Below are 18,902 nucleotides of genomic sequence, written 5' to 3'. Positions count from 1 at the left end.
CTTCCAAGTGTTCTCATTTTGTATTTGTGTGTTCAAGTGTGCCGTTCATTAAGAATCTTAGAGTAGATCAGCAATTCTGACTCCTTTTTTCCATCTCACTTCAGCTATGATTCAACTTTTGGCTCACAACTCAGAGAAAAAAAAAAGATAAAATGGTCTTTAGTAACTTAAAAAAGCTCATAAGGTGGATACTCAAAAGTCAAAGTAACATTTTGCAAACATTGAATTTGCAACTGCACTACAGCGGTGATACTATACCTCAAAGGGTGGGAAAAATTGGCCTGCATTTCAAGCAGTGACGTGCGTTTGTGAGCTTGTGTACTTCTGTGTGAAAATAAATTACAGGCTTTTACAGACGGCGTGAAAGGCACCGCACACAGACGGATGACGCTTCATGACAAGTGCACAAGTCGGATTCTCCCGGTGGATTTTTTGCGCATGCTTCTTCCCATCATGCACTTGTTAAATAGACATTTGATAATATTTTATAAATGGAGGATGAAGTCACCCACTGTGCGCACTCTGCCCCCCCTCCCTCCAGCCCGACCACCCGCTCCACCATCCTGCTCTCATTCAGGCCCCGGTGTCCCTATGTTTAATTAACTAGTCTGCTGCTGCTGTGGAAGTGCCTTCAGCCAGCGGTACGTGGGCGGACGGGCGGGCTGCGGGCGAACGAAGCCTCGAAGCGGGGATCATTTCCGCGTGCGCATTCGCAGCTCGAACAACTACCAACTTGGGTGCGCGGTTTTTTTTTTTTTTCTCAAATTCACCCCCCTCCCCCCTAAATGTGCAGGAGGATTATACGTACGTATCAATATATATATGTGTGTGTGCGTGTCTTGGACTGTGACGGAATCTCCCTTCCACGCACACAAGCTCTTCAGTCTCCAAGAATCCACGCGGAGGAGGACAGAAGAGGAGGAGGAAGAAGAGGAGGAGGAGGAGGAGGCTGTCCACGGGCTCTCACACTGCGGAACGCGCTCGGAGCTGCCTGGAGATCCCCCCCAAAATATCAGCGGATCCTTCCACTGCCTCCGCCGCCTCCCCACGCGCGGAGTGGACATTTGGCTCCATCAGGAGGAGGAATAAGCGCCTGAGCTCCTGGAGGGTGGCCGGAGCCGGTGGGGGTCTTTACGGACACGACAGGTGGATTAATCCGAGCGGGTGTCTCTCATTTCTGGGTGGAGGTGCTTTCGGTACGTGCGTGTTTTCCCCACTTGTTTCCCTCGGATGGAGGCGCAATTAATGGATTAATTTGACGGGGGTGGAGGGGGACACTCACGCCTTGGAGGGCACCCGAATGGAGTAACAGGCTGCAATGTCATTTCCAACCGGCCGCCTGGAGAGATGTGTCACGGGAATGGGGTGAGTGCCGCGGGTTTGATTGGGAATCGTTGCGTTTTACATGGAGTTCTGGTTGCGCAGGGGCACATTCGGGGGTTTGGGTGTAGGGGGAAAAGTGGAGCACAACCTGATGCGTGGACCCGAGCAAGAGGAGGCGTCGTTTACCGCACCTCCCTTTTTTTACGCGCACTTTTAAATTCAACTCCGATTCTGACGCGCGCGCACGGCGTTAAGTATGCTAATGAGTCACGCTGCTGTGCGCGCGCGTCCTCGCCTGGCAGGATTCAACAAGTCGCCGCATGCTGTGCACGCGCACCACCAACACAACAACAACAACAACAACAGTGACAAACACACTAATCACGGCAATATGTATAATTGGCAGATCAAGTTGAAACACTTTGGCACCGGGAGGAGGAGGAAGGAGGAGGATGAGGAGACGAAGAAGAGACGTGATGGTCGGCCACGACGACGGCGACGCGCGGGTCAGAGAAGCGGCGGCAGCGGAAGCGCGCACGCTCACGGAGTCGCAAGACGAAGGCGCAAAACGCGCCTTGTGACAGCCAAGGTAAAGACAAGACAAGCGATATCTACGAGCGCGCGACCGTTGCAGCCTGTTGTTGACGCGCGCGCGGCCGCCGTCTGACGCTTGGCGGTGCTGTTGCATCGCTCCTCGTGTCACATGATGACGCTCGTGATGATGCTGATGAGAGAGAGAGGGCATGCAAATGCGTTCTCAAATTACACTTCCAATAGAGTCACGTTTTAGAGGCACACACACACATGCACACTCATGCAAACACGCTTGTATAGAAGCCATGCAGCCTCCTAATTCTCCATCAGGCGTATAATTTCAGCTGAGGCTCATCTTCATGCTAAATAGTGTGTGCTTGGGTGTGTGTGTATGAAATGTACTTATTCTTTCATTGACTAGATTAGCCAAACAGGGAGAAGACTAATGCTACTCGCGCCATTATGTGAAATGTAATGTCTTTTTCTTGAATTGAACTCGTAAAAGTTCCATGTTATACATAATTATAACAAAGTCCTGATTAATGACCAGGAAAATAGTGAGTGACCCTATGTTATCTGTGTTCTTGAATAGCAGAGCCCCCCCCCCAAAAATGAAAAAAAAAAAAGGAGGGCATATCTGTCTGGTCTCTGCGGGGCGTGACAGAGTGGAACGCACTGGCAATCTTCATTAATATAAATATCTTATGCAGAAAGCTCCAGTCAGTTCACTCAGCATGTCTGGGTGATGTCACCACTGAAATTCCCCCCTCTCCTAGGGTTATGAGCTTGGTCACTTTGTGCTAATTTTCTTTAAATCAGCGCACATGATGCTGACAAAGACTCAAAGGGGCAAAACAACCAGGGTAACTTAAATACTAATGTAACAAATGAGATTTACTATTATTTAACCTACTTGGAGAGAAGATGGTGATGGAGGTTGTTTATCTATTCACTTTTTTACTTTTAAGTTCGATTTTTGGTAGAATTCCCCGTCATACTTGGCTTCTCAAAGCCAAAACCTGCTTTATTTCATGCGTGGACCCTTGAGATTTTTCTCCATGGTTTTTTATTTATTTATTTGTTTTTTAATAGACAGATTGATATAATTCATGCCAATCCCTGAAACTAGAGTTGGAGGCATTTTTTGTCCAACTTCCAAGTCCCTTTTTTTTCAGGGAATTCATACTTAAAGTCTGCTTCAAACCAAAATAGCAAACTTTTTCGGATGTCCCATTGCGACAACTACAGCAAGTCTGCCGAACCCATTAACAATTGGTGAAACAAGTTGCAGGTGAACAACTTTTGAAAACCCTTTTTATAGCTTTAGCTTTGCCCTCGAACGGCTGACTTTCTCCACAATTTCAGACATAATCCCTTGAGACATTTAGGCACATCACATGATGATAGACATGTCCTTACAATTTAAATGTTGACAAGTGAAACTTCTGTCAGGAGCTGTTTTTGTCCAAACTTATTGGAATGTTCTCCAAAAATACCTGCTTAAAAATGTCAAACTCCCGCTTCCATTTCATGCATGGGTCCTTCAGACTTGTACTGAGCAGTTAAACATGGGTAGTTTTAATTTAAAGCAACATCAATTTGTAGAGCATTTTGACCGATTTTTTTTTTTCCAAATGTAGCTATTTTCTTTGATTTTCTCAATATAACCCAAATCACTCATGATCTTAAAACAATAGTGATGGCATTGTACTACTTTTAGGCCTTTCATGTTTTCCTTTTATGTTTATCCAGGACACATCAAAACGAACATGAGATTATAGAAAATAAGGTGGTCTTACAATTTCCACTCATGACTGATGATACTACACTGAATCCAACTAATAAAAGAAAAAACATTCCCCTTTCATTAGATATAAAAGTACATTGTACATTTTTTCCATAATAAGCAACCATCAAATACTGGTAGGTTTTGAAAATGTAGTCTTTTCCCTAAGAAACCTCCCGTTGACTTAATAGGAGGGCTGATCTCATATCCCACATGGTGCATCTCTGGCATCTGCTAGCAGTAGTACGACAGTAAAATGTTTTCCAAGATTGATCATTCATAGTTCCCTCCTCTACTCCTGCCTGTTTAAAAACAGGTTCCTTAGACTTTTTCTTGCATCATGTTGTGACAGACATGTCTGTCCAATTTCACATAGATTGGAAAAGCTTGTGTTAGGGCTGACGTTTCTTTGAATGTTCATTGAATTTTGCCTTTGCAATGCCTGCTGTAAATGCAAATGGCTAACTTCCTCCTTCTTTGCACAAGGGTCCTTCAGACTTCTTTTTTGCGTCTTATAATGAGAGACATGTCAGTTAAATTGAATGCAGATCCTTGAAATTGCTCAAATTTCTTAAATTGGGAGCACACCAAAGCAGGCCACATAAACACAGAGAAAGAATCAGTGATGTGATGAGGAGTGCATTCAGAGTGCCCATTTTGGGAACATGACACAAGTAGTGTTGAGGTGACGTGTCGCCCTGCATCTGGATTAGCTGCTCGTCGGAGCGGAGCCAACAGAGCCAGAGCCGCTGCCACCGCTGCCGTAGCGGTTGTGGCCGAGCAGGTACGGTATTTTGCGGCGTCTCCGGGTGCCTCTCCTTGCCTCAGTTTATAACCCACGTAATCCGTTACGTTAAACGCCACACACACTCTTGCTCTCTCTCCCTCGTACCTCTCGCTCTGTCTTATTATTGTGCTCGGTTATAAAAAGATGACCCACTTGGGATTTTCCCGACACATAAAACCTGGTCACGTATACTGTCTGTGCTCCCTGTGCTTCAACATTTTCTTGAGCATTTTCTCAAAATGCATCTATTTCATTAGTTCAACCCTTGCCCATTGGCAAATCGTCGTCTGACTAACTGAAGGATGAGTGAACTGACACACCTTTCACTAGCCAGAGAGATGGTAATACTATCATTACCAACCTATTTAATGTAATTATGTAGCTAGTGGCTGTGATAAAAAACAAAACTGGCTTATAAAGTCCAACCAACCAACCAGCCAACCAGCCAACCAACCAACCAACCAACCAACCAACCAACCAACCAACCAACCAACCAACCAACCAACCAACCAACCAACCAACCAACCAACCAACCAACCAACCAACCAACCAACCAACCAACCAACCAACCAACCAACCAACCAACCAACCAACCAACCAACCAACCAACCAACCAACCAACCAACCAACCAACCAACCAACCAACCAACCAACCAACCAACCAACCAACCAACCAACCAACCAACCAACCAACCACTAAATCTAAAGACAGAATCAATTACCCCAAAATAAGAAAAGATGATGGAAAAAAAAATATTGTCTGACAATTGACTGACAAATAAATAACATAATAATGAACTAATTTCTGACAAATGACTGACTCATATTTAGAATACAGGTAGTCCCTGGGTTATGAATGAGTTCCGTTCCAATGCTGGTGACGTAACCTGAATTTCCGCGTAAGAATGATAAAGTAGAACCAACCGACCGACCGACCGACCGACCAAACAACCAACCGCTAAAACTAAAGACAGAACTAATTACCCCAAAATGAAAAAAATGTGATAAAAACTACTACTACTACTACAAAAACTACTGTCTGACAATTAACTACAAAATATAATAATAATGAACTAATAATAGAACACAGGTTGTCCCCGGGTTACGAACGAGTTCCGTTCCAACGCTGGCGACGTAACCCAAATTTCCGCGTAAGTCGGAATTAAGCCTTTAAAAAAATAGCTATCCAAAAAGTCCAAAAGTATTTTATTTTGTTTTGATGGAGGATACACTGCCCTCTCGGGTGTGGCTGGACTGTCGCCTTGGCTTCTATGTCTGAATAGGAGACTTGTCTGACATGGACATAGGACAGCTGCCTTCTTGTTAGGCCCACATAAGGCTGTAAGTTTTTTTAGGTAATATATTTTTATGTATGCATTTGTAATAAGTTCAGAGCTACAGTTTGTTTAGTTATGTGTGAGCCATTTGCTATTAAAATTGTAAATACGTTAGCATTCGTAGCATTTAAGATAGCGGACTTTTGCTAGGCAAATTAGGCTAATTTTATCTAATAAATTTACATTTTAATCGGACGAGATGGATGTTTGAACACCAATTTTTTTGTGTCAGGTGTTTTATTGTTAAAATGTATGACGTTTTGTACATAAGTGTACATATGTGTGCTACAGCTTTCCAAATTGGCAAAAGTGAAGGAAGGACAAAGCTTCAAAAACCACATTTGCCTTGTTTGCTGTCTTCCAAGATGAAAAACAGAACACATCAAGTTAATAGAGTTAAAAATAAGATACTACTGTGTGCTACAATAAAGTACTGTTTACACAGCTTAAGAAAAAACAAACAAACAAACAAAAAATGACTGGAGACAATGGCGGACGAGACTTCGACGTCGTAAAGTCGAAAACATAAAAGTCGAGTCCGTTGTAGCCCGGGGACTACCTGTACTAATGAACCAATGAACCAGTGACCTAACAAACTCACTCATGTATAACTGGGTAACAAGCTGCAATCAGACCATATCTAACCCACATAATGTACTAACATCGGTGGAGGTTTCAAGCAAGTGTTTTAAATCAAGCTTTCAAGACTCATGTATTGTTTTATACAGCGTATTGGGTTTCAAAATGTAGTTTTGATCCATGGTTAGTCCTTTTGAAAGTTGGATATGAAAGCACTTTATACAATGTAAATAAGATATGAAGCAAAGGTTTCTCATCTATGGTTATGGTGTTTAACAACTGCTAAGTTTTAATGCCATGGTTAGTGTTTGGTGCTAGGGATTTGAGTCATGGTTAGGTTTAAAACACCGGTTTTAGTACGAGGTCATGTTTTTCAACAAAGGTTAAGTTTCCAGAGATGGTTATGGTTTGAAATCATGATTTCAAAGTAGCATTGGATTTTCTGGGGAGCGATACTCAATAAGTAAGTAAGATACATCAGGGAGGTTGAAAAGGCTTGCAGCTGTCTGCTGTCACTCTATTCTCTGTAGCAGCGTTCTACATATTTTCAGGCCTAGCCCAAACTGAGTGTTGCATCTTTATACGGCCGCAAAGCGGAAATGCCCTGAGAACGATGCAACACAGGCGGATGGATACACGGCTGTAAACATATGCTGATGCTCAAAGAGAACTTGCTGCTGCTTTGATAAACATGAAGTGCTGACACACCAACTGAATGTGAATGCATCATTTCCACATATTTCCCACCTTCCCCACTTGATTTTTTTGTTATTGTTATGAAACAAACGGCCTCTGTAGAACAAATACAGGCAGGGATTAAGTGCCATGCAGCCAAATTGAAACCCTAACGTTTGCTTGAATCCCGTGAATCTTTTTTGAAACCCTACAGTTCATATACGGAATCCTCAATTTTGTTTCCATGGATGGATCGATGACATAAATCCTATTTTCAAACCCAAAACCCGGCTTGCTCGAAACAGTATTTCAAATGCTAAATCTCATTTGAAATCCTAACCGTCGTCAGGAATCCTAAATGTTGGCTTGAATTTTTTGATATCTTGAACCTCTAACCCAAGTTTAAGACCCAATTGAAACACTTGACCCACCATTGTAAAAGATGTCAACTAACCTTCAACCTGACATTGAACCCATACCAAGGGCTGAGGCTTGAAACCAAAATTCGAAACCTTAACTCCAGTTTGAAACCGACACCTGATTTGGAATGCTTTATTTAAACTCTAACCCGGGCTTGAAACCAAACCTATAAACTTCTATAACCTGTTTTGAAACAATTAACTCTGACTTGAAAGTCTAACCTTTGCTTAAAACCATAATTTTAAACCGTAACCAAATCTTGAAGTTATACTTTGAAACCATAATAATGGATCGAAACCCCAATTTTAAACATGATAAAATTTTAAAACCATATTTTTAAACCCCCTTGCCTTTGTGTTTCTTCTTCATACAAAGCAAGAAGCGCCCAGTAAACAAATACAGCCTTTAAAGTCCTGGAAGGCTGCCGCCTTGCCAGCTGTGAGCTCTCCTCTCCTTCTTGTTGAAGGTGACACATTTTCTCCGTGCGAGTGTTTATTTCCACTCAGAGCGTGAGCGCGTGCAGCCGGACGGCCTCCGGCGTGCCCGCCGGCCGTCAGCTGGCCGGTGAACGAAGGAAGCGAGTGCTCGCTTTAAAGTCAATTAAAGTGGCCTCTGATGCTTCGCCTCTCGGAACATCTGCGGCCCCGATTAAAGCCGCTTCGCCTCGCCTTGACTTGTGCCTCCGACTGGTTCTGGAAAAAGGACACGGCGTGTCACGCCGCAGCACGACAGGCAAGCCTAGGGAGGAATTTTGGAAGGTTTTGTGAGCCAGATCCAAGCTGTGTCACCCCCTTGGGAGGCCGCAAGTGACAAGAAGGAGAAAATCTCCCAAATGTGACGTCAAGCCTTTGGGAGATTCCCAACGTCAACAACAACGTCACATATTGAAAGACTAAACTTTGTTTAAAAGCTAAACCCTGCCTTGAAACCTTACTTTTAAACATTTACTATACTGTATCATAAAACCCTAATCCTATGTTTAAATCCCAATTGTAAAAACCCTGACCTGCAATTGTAATTCTAGTTCAAAAGTCACACACTCAGCATCAGTATGAAAAATTAAAAATTTAGTGTAGGTTTTCGGGCTGTGGAACGAATTAATGGAATTATAATGTATTCTTATGGGACAATCCTGCCCGACATGTACGACCATTTCGACTTACAAACAAGGTCCTGGAACGAAATAACTTCGTAGAGGTACCACTGTATAACCCTAACCCAGACTTGGAATCTTACTTAATACTTAGCTTCAATTCATTTCGGAAACATAAATTCTTAATCGAATTTTGAAATCCTAATTTTGAAACCCCCCTCTGTGAAACAATGGGAGTCTGCCAAGATGTGTTGCGAGAGTCTAACCGTCTATTCTGATCATTTTCATTCTTGGATGCAATGATGTCATAGTACCTTCTTGGTCCATGGGAGCGTAATAATTGCATTCCCGGTAAACGGAAGATTTCTCAGCAAATGTAAACATCTGTCGTCGGCATCTGGAAGTCAGACTGACTGACGAGGGCCCAGAGACCCGAGCGTTTAGCCGCCAGGATGCGAATTCTCTCATGGCTCATCATCACTGCGACAAACACCTTCAAAGTCACACAAACATGCACGCACTCAGACACACGCATTAATATTAACACCATGGCTTAATGTAGATTTAAGCCATCTGTCATCCATTTTGAAAGCAAAGACAAGCTCAATATTGATATACAACGGCCATTGTGAAGAAAGACGCAGATGTGCTCGAAGCAAACGTCAAAGATGTTTTTCATGTTGGACCGCGGACCCCCCGCTAACCCCCACCAACTCTATTTCAACTGCAGTTTTTTTTTCTCCCAAAGAGCTTGATTTCACTTGATTAGCGCAGCATGTAGTGGCGACAGTGATAGCATTTTTTTTTTCAGCCTCCTGCTTGCAGCCCAGAGTGGTGCCATTAGCGATCCTGTCAGTCCCTCGGCAAAACATAACCGAGACGATAAATGATTGAACCTGAAATAAAGAGCACATGCACTAACTGCTCCAGAAATAAAAAGACAAATGGGTTACTAACTAACTAACTAACTAACTAACTAACTAACTAACTAACTAACTAACTAACTAACTAACTAACTAACTAACTAACTAACTAACTAACTAACTAACTAACTAACTAACTAACTCTCACTCACTCACTCACTCACTCACTCACTCACTCACTCACTCACTCACTCACTCACTCACTCACTCACTCACTCACTATTACCCTTTGAAGTATAAGAAATACAAATGAAGCAAACTAGCGACTATCAAAACAAACTAAATAACAAACAAAATAAAAACTACCTGCATTAAAAATTTAACTGCTATCTTCTTAGTCTTAAACCCTTTCAAACACATCTTATTCTTACTAACATTTCTTTTTACAGCATTGAAGAATAAAGGGTGTAGCTTCATTGTACAGTAAAAGAGCATGCACATTTGGCACCCAAATTGAGCTATTCCACTTTAAGATTAATGCTTGTTTTGTTTCATTTTAACATTAAAGGTTAACATTAAAATGTGTTCATTTATAATGTGATATCAAACTTTGCTGCTTCTGTGACAAGTGACCTAGCCATGGGTCTGTTTTAAATCAAACTCACAAATGAGCAGTGTTGTTAAATCTTACTGTAAAAAAGTAATTAGTTACAGTTACAAATTACTTCTCTCAAAAGGTAATTGAGTTGGTAACTCAGTTACCTCATTGTAAGAGTAATTAGTTACTCAGCAAAGTAAATGACATTACTTTTCATGTTCTACACATTATTACATTATACATTCAATAACATCTTTCACAGGGTTAGAATAAAATAAATAATAATAAAAACACTATAGTGTGATCCCTTGCTATATTGCGCTTTAAAATGTGCGCCCTTAGTCCATTGCAGATTTTTTTTTCAATTAAAAAAAATAAAAAATAAAAAAATACACGATTCGATTTAAAAATCTATTTTTTTTTTTTTTTTTTTAAATCATGTCATATGTATCTTTTTCCAATGCTGTTAAATCTGAATAAATACATTGAAGACATAAGCTCCGCCTCTACTTTGCCGGTTTTCGATTTTTTTTTTTTTTTTTTTTTTAATTTAGAGCATTTGGTATTTATTTGGATCAAATATACTATTCTCTTAAGAAAACACAAATATAAACTGACCATTAGCCAAACTGTACTTTAGGCCTACTGCACAATAAGCACAACACTATCCTTAAATATTGCGTAAAATAACAATAATATTTTAAAAAATTCAAGACCAAAAACCAATGCCTAAAATTGTAAACTTGGGTAAAAGACTCATTCTTACCTTAAAGTTCAATAAGTGAGAAGTCGTGCCGGTACTTGCAGTTTTAGAACGCTACCTTTGAAATTCCCTGGCCTGTTACCATTATCGCTGTCGTGTTGTGTTTGCTAGAGCGTGCAGTGAAGCAGGGCAAGATCTGCCCACCTAGGCAATCATCATTGCATTTGCAATGGCGTCACCATAGCCTTCCTTTCTCCCCCTCTACCCTCTCCAGGCAGGAGGCAGCTAATGTGTGACAAAATCAACTGTCGACAATTCGCACTTCATTAAACCAAATTTTAGTAACTCGCCCCTTCACGTCCTCAGTAGCAGTAATGGCGTTACAAAGATGGGAAAAGTAATTAATTAAATTACTCACTACTGAAAAAAATAACACAGTTATACTCTAATGCTGTGATTAACAACACTACAAATGAGCTAACAATCTATCAGTGACACTCTGTATCGAGTGTATCGCAACTACAGTAGCTGAAAAAGTTGCTCCTCTTTTTTTGTCCCTGCTCCCAATCAGTTCTCCTGAATAACAGTCATTTTCCATCCATCCTACATTCTATGTTCTTCAATCCAATGTGACCACTCAGACCTACGATGACTGTTGTTTCTATTTTGCTGTTGTTATTTTTTTTTTGCTTAAGACCACCATTGTTATGCTGCTGACTGGCACACGTGCCCGCTATTGTGATGCCTTGGAAGCATTATTCTATAAGAGATAACGCACACAGCAGGGTTTCCCGTGTGAAAAGATGGCAAAATCCTATTTTCCCAGCAGCTTCAGATGAAGCATTGTCTTAAGCCAGCAGATGATGAGGCCCCTCTTGGAATCTCATCAAGTACAATGGCTCTAATACTTTTTATAGTAACAATGACTATGAATTAAACATTATTTTAGGTCTTGAGCCTGAGTGCCTCGACAGACGTACACTGAAATTAATGTTCCCCTATTCTACACAGATACCCCGCAAACCTAGCACATACTGAGGTTCCAGTAAGTGAAGCTCACCAAGGTAGAGTGTGATACCGCAATAGAGCTTGAAGACATACGTTATGCCTTGTTTGAAAACTGTACCCCTGGAATAAAATGCTCATTTGCAACCCTAACTCTGATTTTAGGCCCCAATTTGACTACAATAATATTTTTGGGGGGACCCCAAACCTTTGTTTGAAACCCCTCTTTTTGCATGCCAACCCTGACTTGAAAACCTAATTTGAAACCCTAGCCCTTGACATCCTAAAAGAGGTACTTCTAATATTTCTTTTTTTTTTTTCATGCATAAGTTTAGCTCAAAACTGGAGTGTGCCCTGGTTGAAGTGTGTTTATCCGTGTAGTTTATATTTGACTGAAATTGTGTTTGCAAGTGGATTTGTTCTGCAAATAGTAGATTTTGAAATTAGCCCTGGTACGACGTCACACTGTTCCTTATTATGCAAGAACATGCACTCTTTGTTCTTTCTCCACACTCACTAATATGGGGAGAGTGGAAAGGCTAGATAAAGATATGAGGCGAAGTTAGTGGCTGCAAGGCTGATCGAATGCCCCTTATGGAGTAGCACAATGTCTAATTTCCTAATCTCGTCATGTACCGTAATTTTCGGGCAATAAGCCGCTAGTTTTTTCACTCATTCGGAATCCTGCATTTTATAGTGGCCTATTTGTTGATTTATTTTGGTTCATAGATAACACTTTATTTGACAGCGGTGTCATAAGACCGTCATAATTATGACATGACACTATCATGGGCATTACTGAATGCTTATGACAGATGTCATTAGGTGTCATCCGTCAACTTATGGCACTAACTCCATTTATGTCCAGCTCGGATGTTTTACACCATTCAAAAGTGAGATAATTTTCCAGATCACATTAAATAACATCTGCTAGAAGCATTAATTAATGCTGATGACAGTGTCATGTCATAATTATGCTTGTCTTATGACAGTCTTATGGTGCCAATGTCAAATAAAGTGTTACCAAATACCATAAATAGCAATTAATGAAACAACTGGAACAATAACTGAAGCAATAATTAGCACAGAACATGAATTTTGATTGTTATTTACATCTGTAGCGCTGCAATGCATGCTAGGAGGCATGTTGGATGACAACAGTGTTAACAGCAGGTACCATCAGAGGTTGAATGTCTCATCCAGGGGAGCAGTGATGGCCAAATGAAGCTTCTTTAAGCAATGAGCTTAAAGCTACGGTGGTTCATTCGATCTTCTGACAGTCTTGTGATCCCGCTGTCAAATAAAGTGTTATGGATTAATATCTTTTGGTGTGAATAGCCCATAATACAGTGAGGACAGCTGCGGTTTATTGTCCAGTGCGGCTGATCTATGAACAAACATAGTTTTCGTATAGAATTTGGTGGATGGCAGCTTATAGTAAGGTGCGCCTTATAGTCCGAAAATTACAGTATTTGATTTCCTTTACAGTTACATTTCAAACAAAAATGGTAACATTTCGAGAAATACATTTAATCTTTCTAATATTATTACCTAGTTTCTTGCCTTCTGTAGTCTTTTAAAACTACAGCAATCTTATTACGGCGGCACGGTGGCTGAGTGGTTAGCACGTCTGCCTCACAGTTCTGAGATCAAGGGTTCAATCCCGGGCTTCGGCCTTCCTGTGTGGAGTTTGCATGTTCTCCCCGTGCCTGCGTGGGTTTCCTCCGGGAACTCCGGTTTCCTCCCACATCCCAAAAACATGCATGGTAGGCTGATTGAACACTCTAAATTGTCCATAGGTGTGAGTGTGTGCGTGAATGGTTGTGTGTCTCCTTGTGCCCTGCGATTGGCTGGCAACCAATTCAGGGTGTCCCCTGCCTACTGCCCGAAGTTAGCTGGGATAGGCTCCAGCACCTCCGCAACCCTCGTGAGGGATAAGCGGCATGGAAAATGAATGAATGAATAATCTTATTACCTGTGTTCTCGAAATTATCAGAAAAACTGTCGAACATTTCTTCAAATTGTATCGTTTACATTGACAATCTTGATAGTGACTTGGTCGGGCTGTACCCGAAAAGACAAATTTTGTTGCTATGTGCCGTGCATTGACAATACAATTAAATTGAATCTCAAAATTTCTCGTCTTTTTGGGCTTTTGAGTCTTTTTAATAGTTTGAAAAAAACTCCTATCCTTGTTGATGGAGTAATTACAGTATGTTGAACACTCCCAACACAGACATAACTTTTGGATGTAGTTACAGGAAAAAGTCAAATCGTGAAAGTGACAAATTCCGATCAGTTACTGCAACGCAAACATAAACAGCATCGAAAACTTGTTTGTTTTCACCAGTGCTTCAGATCACTAGGTTACGAAAGACATGGATATAGCAAATCCATGGTCTACGAAATTTGTGATTTGGAGACTTAAATGCTTTCTACTAGAAGTTATTTAGTTTTAAGTTGAACTCTAATTTCCAATCCTAACCCTGTGCTAACACCCACATTTTGACTTGAAACCCAGTTTTGCTACTGAAGTCCTTGTTTGAAACTGTTTTAAAGCACACATTTTAAAAACACTAATCCATGCGTAAAATCCTAACTTTCAAGCCTAACTCTGTTTTGAAAGCCTACAAATGTTTAGGCCGGCTAATGGGGGCGCGGATGGGGGGGGGTGGCAACGGCTCCTTTGCTGGAGCTGCGGGAGTATGGATGGGTTGCACTGGCTCCGAATGGCGATGCCAGGATTTGCGATCAGGCAGCATAGAATAGGATGTCAACATATTCACGCGTACAAGTACGTCACATATGACTGAATTCTACACCTCATATTGCTGTTTTGTGTACGCTCCATCCTGCATAATTACATCTCTTTTTTAACCCCCCCACCCCCCGCCCTCTTTCTCTCTGACCCCCCACATGGTGTCCACGGGAAATACAATTAGCTAACGATAGCACCACCATATTCATAGGTAGGTAAAATCTTCTCCCTTTCTGTCCCTCCTCTTCTATTTTTCTTTCTGTCCCACAATAACTCCTTCCTGCTCGCTGCTTTCTCCTAATAAACTAAGCACATTGAATAATCACAATGGGAGTATATCATACTCCCATGTAATACATTAAAACTGTTCAGGCCATGAAAACACTCAGATTCCCATTCTCTGCTCCAAAGCAGCTGAACATGACTGTTTAAAAAAAATGAAAGCCTATAAATATTTGAAATACAGATGCAACAATTAATCAATTTTTGACAAATAATCGATTAAATGAATCAAATGCGAACAATGAAGTATCTCCCTTTTTTTTTCTTGTTTCTTTGTATGTTTACCTGTCCATTTCTATTTCAACGATGTGGACATTAGTCAGGAGATGTGTTTGTGCAATCAGCAATCATTGCCTGTGCTTCAACTACACTGAAGGTAAATAAAAAAATAAATCAAATACACTCCTCGGGGAAAAGTCGACCCATCTCAATTTGAACAATCTCTGGCGGCCGTGTCAACAAACATGCTTGACAGTCTGTCCGGCTCTCATCAGGGACGACATCCGGTGCCGTTTGCCTTGCAGATCATCACGTGACCGTGGCCGCAAGTTCTGCTTTCAATTTAAGGCCCTCTCCTTTGAGTGGTTGAATCTGATATTTGTATGTTTTATTCATTTAATAAAATAGGTTTGTTACTTTTTCAACCTCTTCTGATGATGACACAACAAAAATATAAGTGGCACTTTGAGATTTGATTTTTTTTTTTAAATTCTGTGACCATGCTCTTTTACCTGATAAACACTTATCACAAATAATACTTCCCTATTGATGTGAAATAAAGGTAATGAAATCATAAATTTGTGCGCCCAAGTCAAGAACAAAAAAAAAAAACTGCCAACTGACTGTACTGTATCTCATAATCAACTATAATCAAACTTTATTATCACATTGCTGTACATACAACTGTCGTGCAGACAGGATAAAATTGCGTTTCTCCCGGCATACAAATAATAAAAGCATCATTATCCATTCACACATCCCAGAGTCATACAAAAAAATGACCCATTGTACTGTTCAATAAATACATATGCTCAACATATAGAGAACTTAGAAGACAAAACAACAGCGACATCAGTGAATTGGAGAAACAGGAATGATTAGCAAATTTACAACAGAAGTTGAGGGACAACATACTTCCAATCTCTGGCCGTATGTTAGAGAATTGGTTGACGTTTCCAGCTCTGAGAATGATTCATGCTGACTGCATTTTCTCTCGGGCCACCCTTAAAACCACCCGCTTCTGGCGTTTAAAAATTGACAGTTGTTACCATAACTAATTTAGCATTTTTAGAAGAAGCCAGTGTATGGGAATACGTTGCTTTGAGAAAGTGTCAAGTTCCCTTTTCTGACAAAAATGAGATTTTCATTACGTCAAGTAATTTAAAAGGACGGACATCGCCTTTTATAAATGACCTTCACTTGAAAGATGGTATCCTAAGGGGCCATTTACATTTTGACGCTCTGAGAATACGACACATTTCATGTTTGCATTTACATGGTTCCGTCTAGGTTCCGCCCCCATTTGAACGATGTCGCAATTCCGCGTGAAAACGATATAGTATTCATGTCAGGCCCTAGGGGGCAGTACAGTTTTACAATGCGAGCGCCAATAAGACATTTGACCTTGACTTCCACTTGAAGCAATGGCGTCCACGCAGTTTTTCCTTTTGCTTCAGAAGGCACAAAAACGTGAACATAAAATGTAGCATTTTACTTGCTGTCGCATTTCATAGCACCTTTAAGTATGCATATTACACATTTCTTAGACCTCTGATATGGAACTCAAATAAAGTTAAAACACAAAACTTGACACCTTTGACAAATTTGTGATGTTTGTTGTACCCATCGTGCACATACAGTGGGGCAAATAAGTATTTAGTCAACCACTAATTGTGCAAGTTCTCCCACTTGAAAATATTAGAGAGGCCTGTAGTTGTCAACATGGGTAAACCTCCACCATGAGAGACAGAATGTGGAAAAAAAACTCAGAAAATCACATTGTTTGATTTTTAAAGAATGTATTTGCAAATCATGGTGGAAAATAAGTATTTGGTCAATACCAAAAGTTCATCTCAATACTTTGTTATGTACCCTTTGTTGGCAATAACGGAGGCCAAACGTTTTCTGTAACTCTTCACAAGCTTTTCACACACTGTTGCTGGTATTTCGGCCCATTCGTCCATGCAGATCTCCTCTAGAGCAGTGATGTTTTGGGGCTGTCGTTGGGCAACACGGACTTTTAACTCCCTCCACAGATTTTCTATGGAGTTGAGATCTGGAGACTGGCTAGGCCACTCCAGGACCTTGAAATGCTACTTATGAAGCCACTCCTTTGTTGCCCTGGCCGTGTGTTTTGGATCATTGTCATGCTGAAAGACCCAGCCATGTTACATCTTCAATGCCCTTGCTGATGGAAGGAGGTTTTCACGCAAAATCTTTCAATACTTGGCCCCATTTATCCTTTCTTTTACCCAGATCAGGCGTCCAGGTCCCTTTGCAGTAAAACAGCCATAAAGCATGAGGTTTCCACCCCCTTGCTTCACAATAGATATAGTGTTCTTTGGATGCATTCTTTCTCCTCCAAGCACAAGAAGCATTTCTACCAAAAAGTTACATTTTTGGTTTCATCTGACAATATGACATTCTCCCAGTCGTCTTCTGGATCATCCAAATGCTCTCTAGCAAACTTCAGATGGGCCTGGACATATACTGACTTAAGCAGCGGGACAGGTCTAGCACTGCAGGATTTCAGTCCTTGGTGGCGTCGTGTATTAATAATAGTAGCCTTTGTCACTTTGGTCCCAGCTCTCTGCAGGTCATTCATGATGTCGCCCCATGTGGTTCTGGGAATTTTGGTCACTGTTCTTGTAATCATTTTGACCCCACAGGGTTAGATCTTACATGGAACTCAAGAGCGAGGGAGATTATCAGTGGTCTTGTATATTTTCCATTTTCTAATAATTGCTCCCACAGATTATTTCTTCACACCAAGCTGCTGACCTATTGCAGATTCAGTCATCCCAGCCAGGTGCAGGTCTACAGTTTTGTTTCACGTGTCCTTTGACAGCTCTTTGGTCTTGGCCATAGTGGGGTATTGAGTGTGCCTGTTTGAAGTTGTAGACAGGTGTCTTTTATAGTGACAATAAGTTCAAACACATGCCATTAATACAGGTAACGAGTGGAGAGGACAGAGGAGCCTCTTAAAGAAGTTACAGCTCTGTGAGAGCCAGAAATTTTGCTTGTTTGTAGGTGACCAAACACTTCTTTTCCACCATAATTTGCAAATAAATTATTTAAAAATCGGACATAGTGATTTTCAGGATTTTTTTTTTTTCTCATTCTGTCTGTCATGGTTGAGGTATACCTACGATGACAATTACAGCCCTCTCTCATCGTTTTAAGTGGGAGAATTTGCACAATTGGTGGCTGACTAAATACTTTTTTACCCCACTGCAAACACTGATAGACTCAAACACAGGTGCATCTGACATGAGTAATATTGATGTTACAAGGGCAATCTGGCATTTGATTGGCTAAAATAAGACACTCCACCCATAACTCAGATTTTGATTTACTAAACTGACCAAGAGGTGACTTTGTGTTCGTGGTCCTCAAACTGTGTTGCAAGTAGCGCCAGTGGTACTCAGACTCCATAGAGTGGTACCCGAAAGATTGACTGAATTACAGTGTATCACAAAAGTGAGTACACCCCTCGCATTTCTGCAGATATTTAAGTATATCTTTTCATGGGACAACACTGACCAAATGACACTTTGACACAATGAAAAGTAGTCACAAGAAAGCCCGCAAACAGTTTGCTGAAGACATATCAACAAAGCACACGAATAACTGGAACCATGTCCTACGGTCTGATGAGACGGGCGGGCTTTCATATGTACCGGCTTCAGAAGAGGCTTCCTCCTGGGGTGACAGCCCTGCACACTAATTTGATGTAGAATTCATCATATGGTCTTTTAACCACTGGAGGGAAAATGACAAGCAGTACTCAATTTGGACATTTAGGGATGTACGTAGTTTCTATGCGATGTACTCACTTTTGTTGCCCGGGGTTTAGATATTAATGGCTATGTTTTGAGTTACTTTGAGGGGGAAAAAAATTACCTCTATTATAAAAGCTGCACACACAAAAAAAAAGCTG

General features: G+C 41.0%; 1 protein-coding gene across 1 annotated transcript in view; it reads left to right on the top strand.

Annotated features, from left to right (window-relative positions):
• Positions 1-596: 596 nt before the first annotated feature.
• Positions 597-18,902, top strand: part of grin2ab (glutamate receptor, ionotropic, N-methyl D-aspartate 2A, b) — a 332,876-nt gene continuing 314,570 nt past the window's right edge. Inside the window, exons 1-2 of the mRNA XM_057843566.1 lie at positions 597-1,365; positions 1,730-1,912. Coding sequence (XP_057699549.1) covers positions 1,348-1,365; positions 1,730-1,912 — 201 coding nt within the window. The 5' untranslated portion in view covers positions 597-1,347. The remainder of the gene's footprint in view (positions 1,366-1,729; positions 1,913-18,902) is intronic.

The sequence above is a fragment of the Corythoichthys intestinalis genome, chromosome 8, assembly GCF_030265065.1.
Source record: "Corythoichthys intestinalis isolate RoL2023-P3 chromosome 8, ASM3026506v1, whole genome shotgun sequence".
NCBI lineage: Eukaryota > Metazoa > Chordata > Actinopteri > Syngnathiformes > Syngnathidae > Corythoichthys > Corythoichthys intestinalis.
This window is presented reverse-complemented; position numbering and strand designations above follow the sequence as displayed.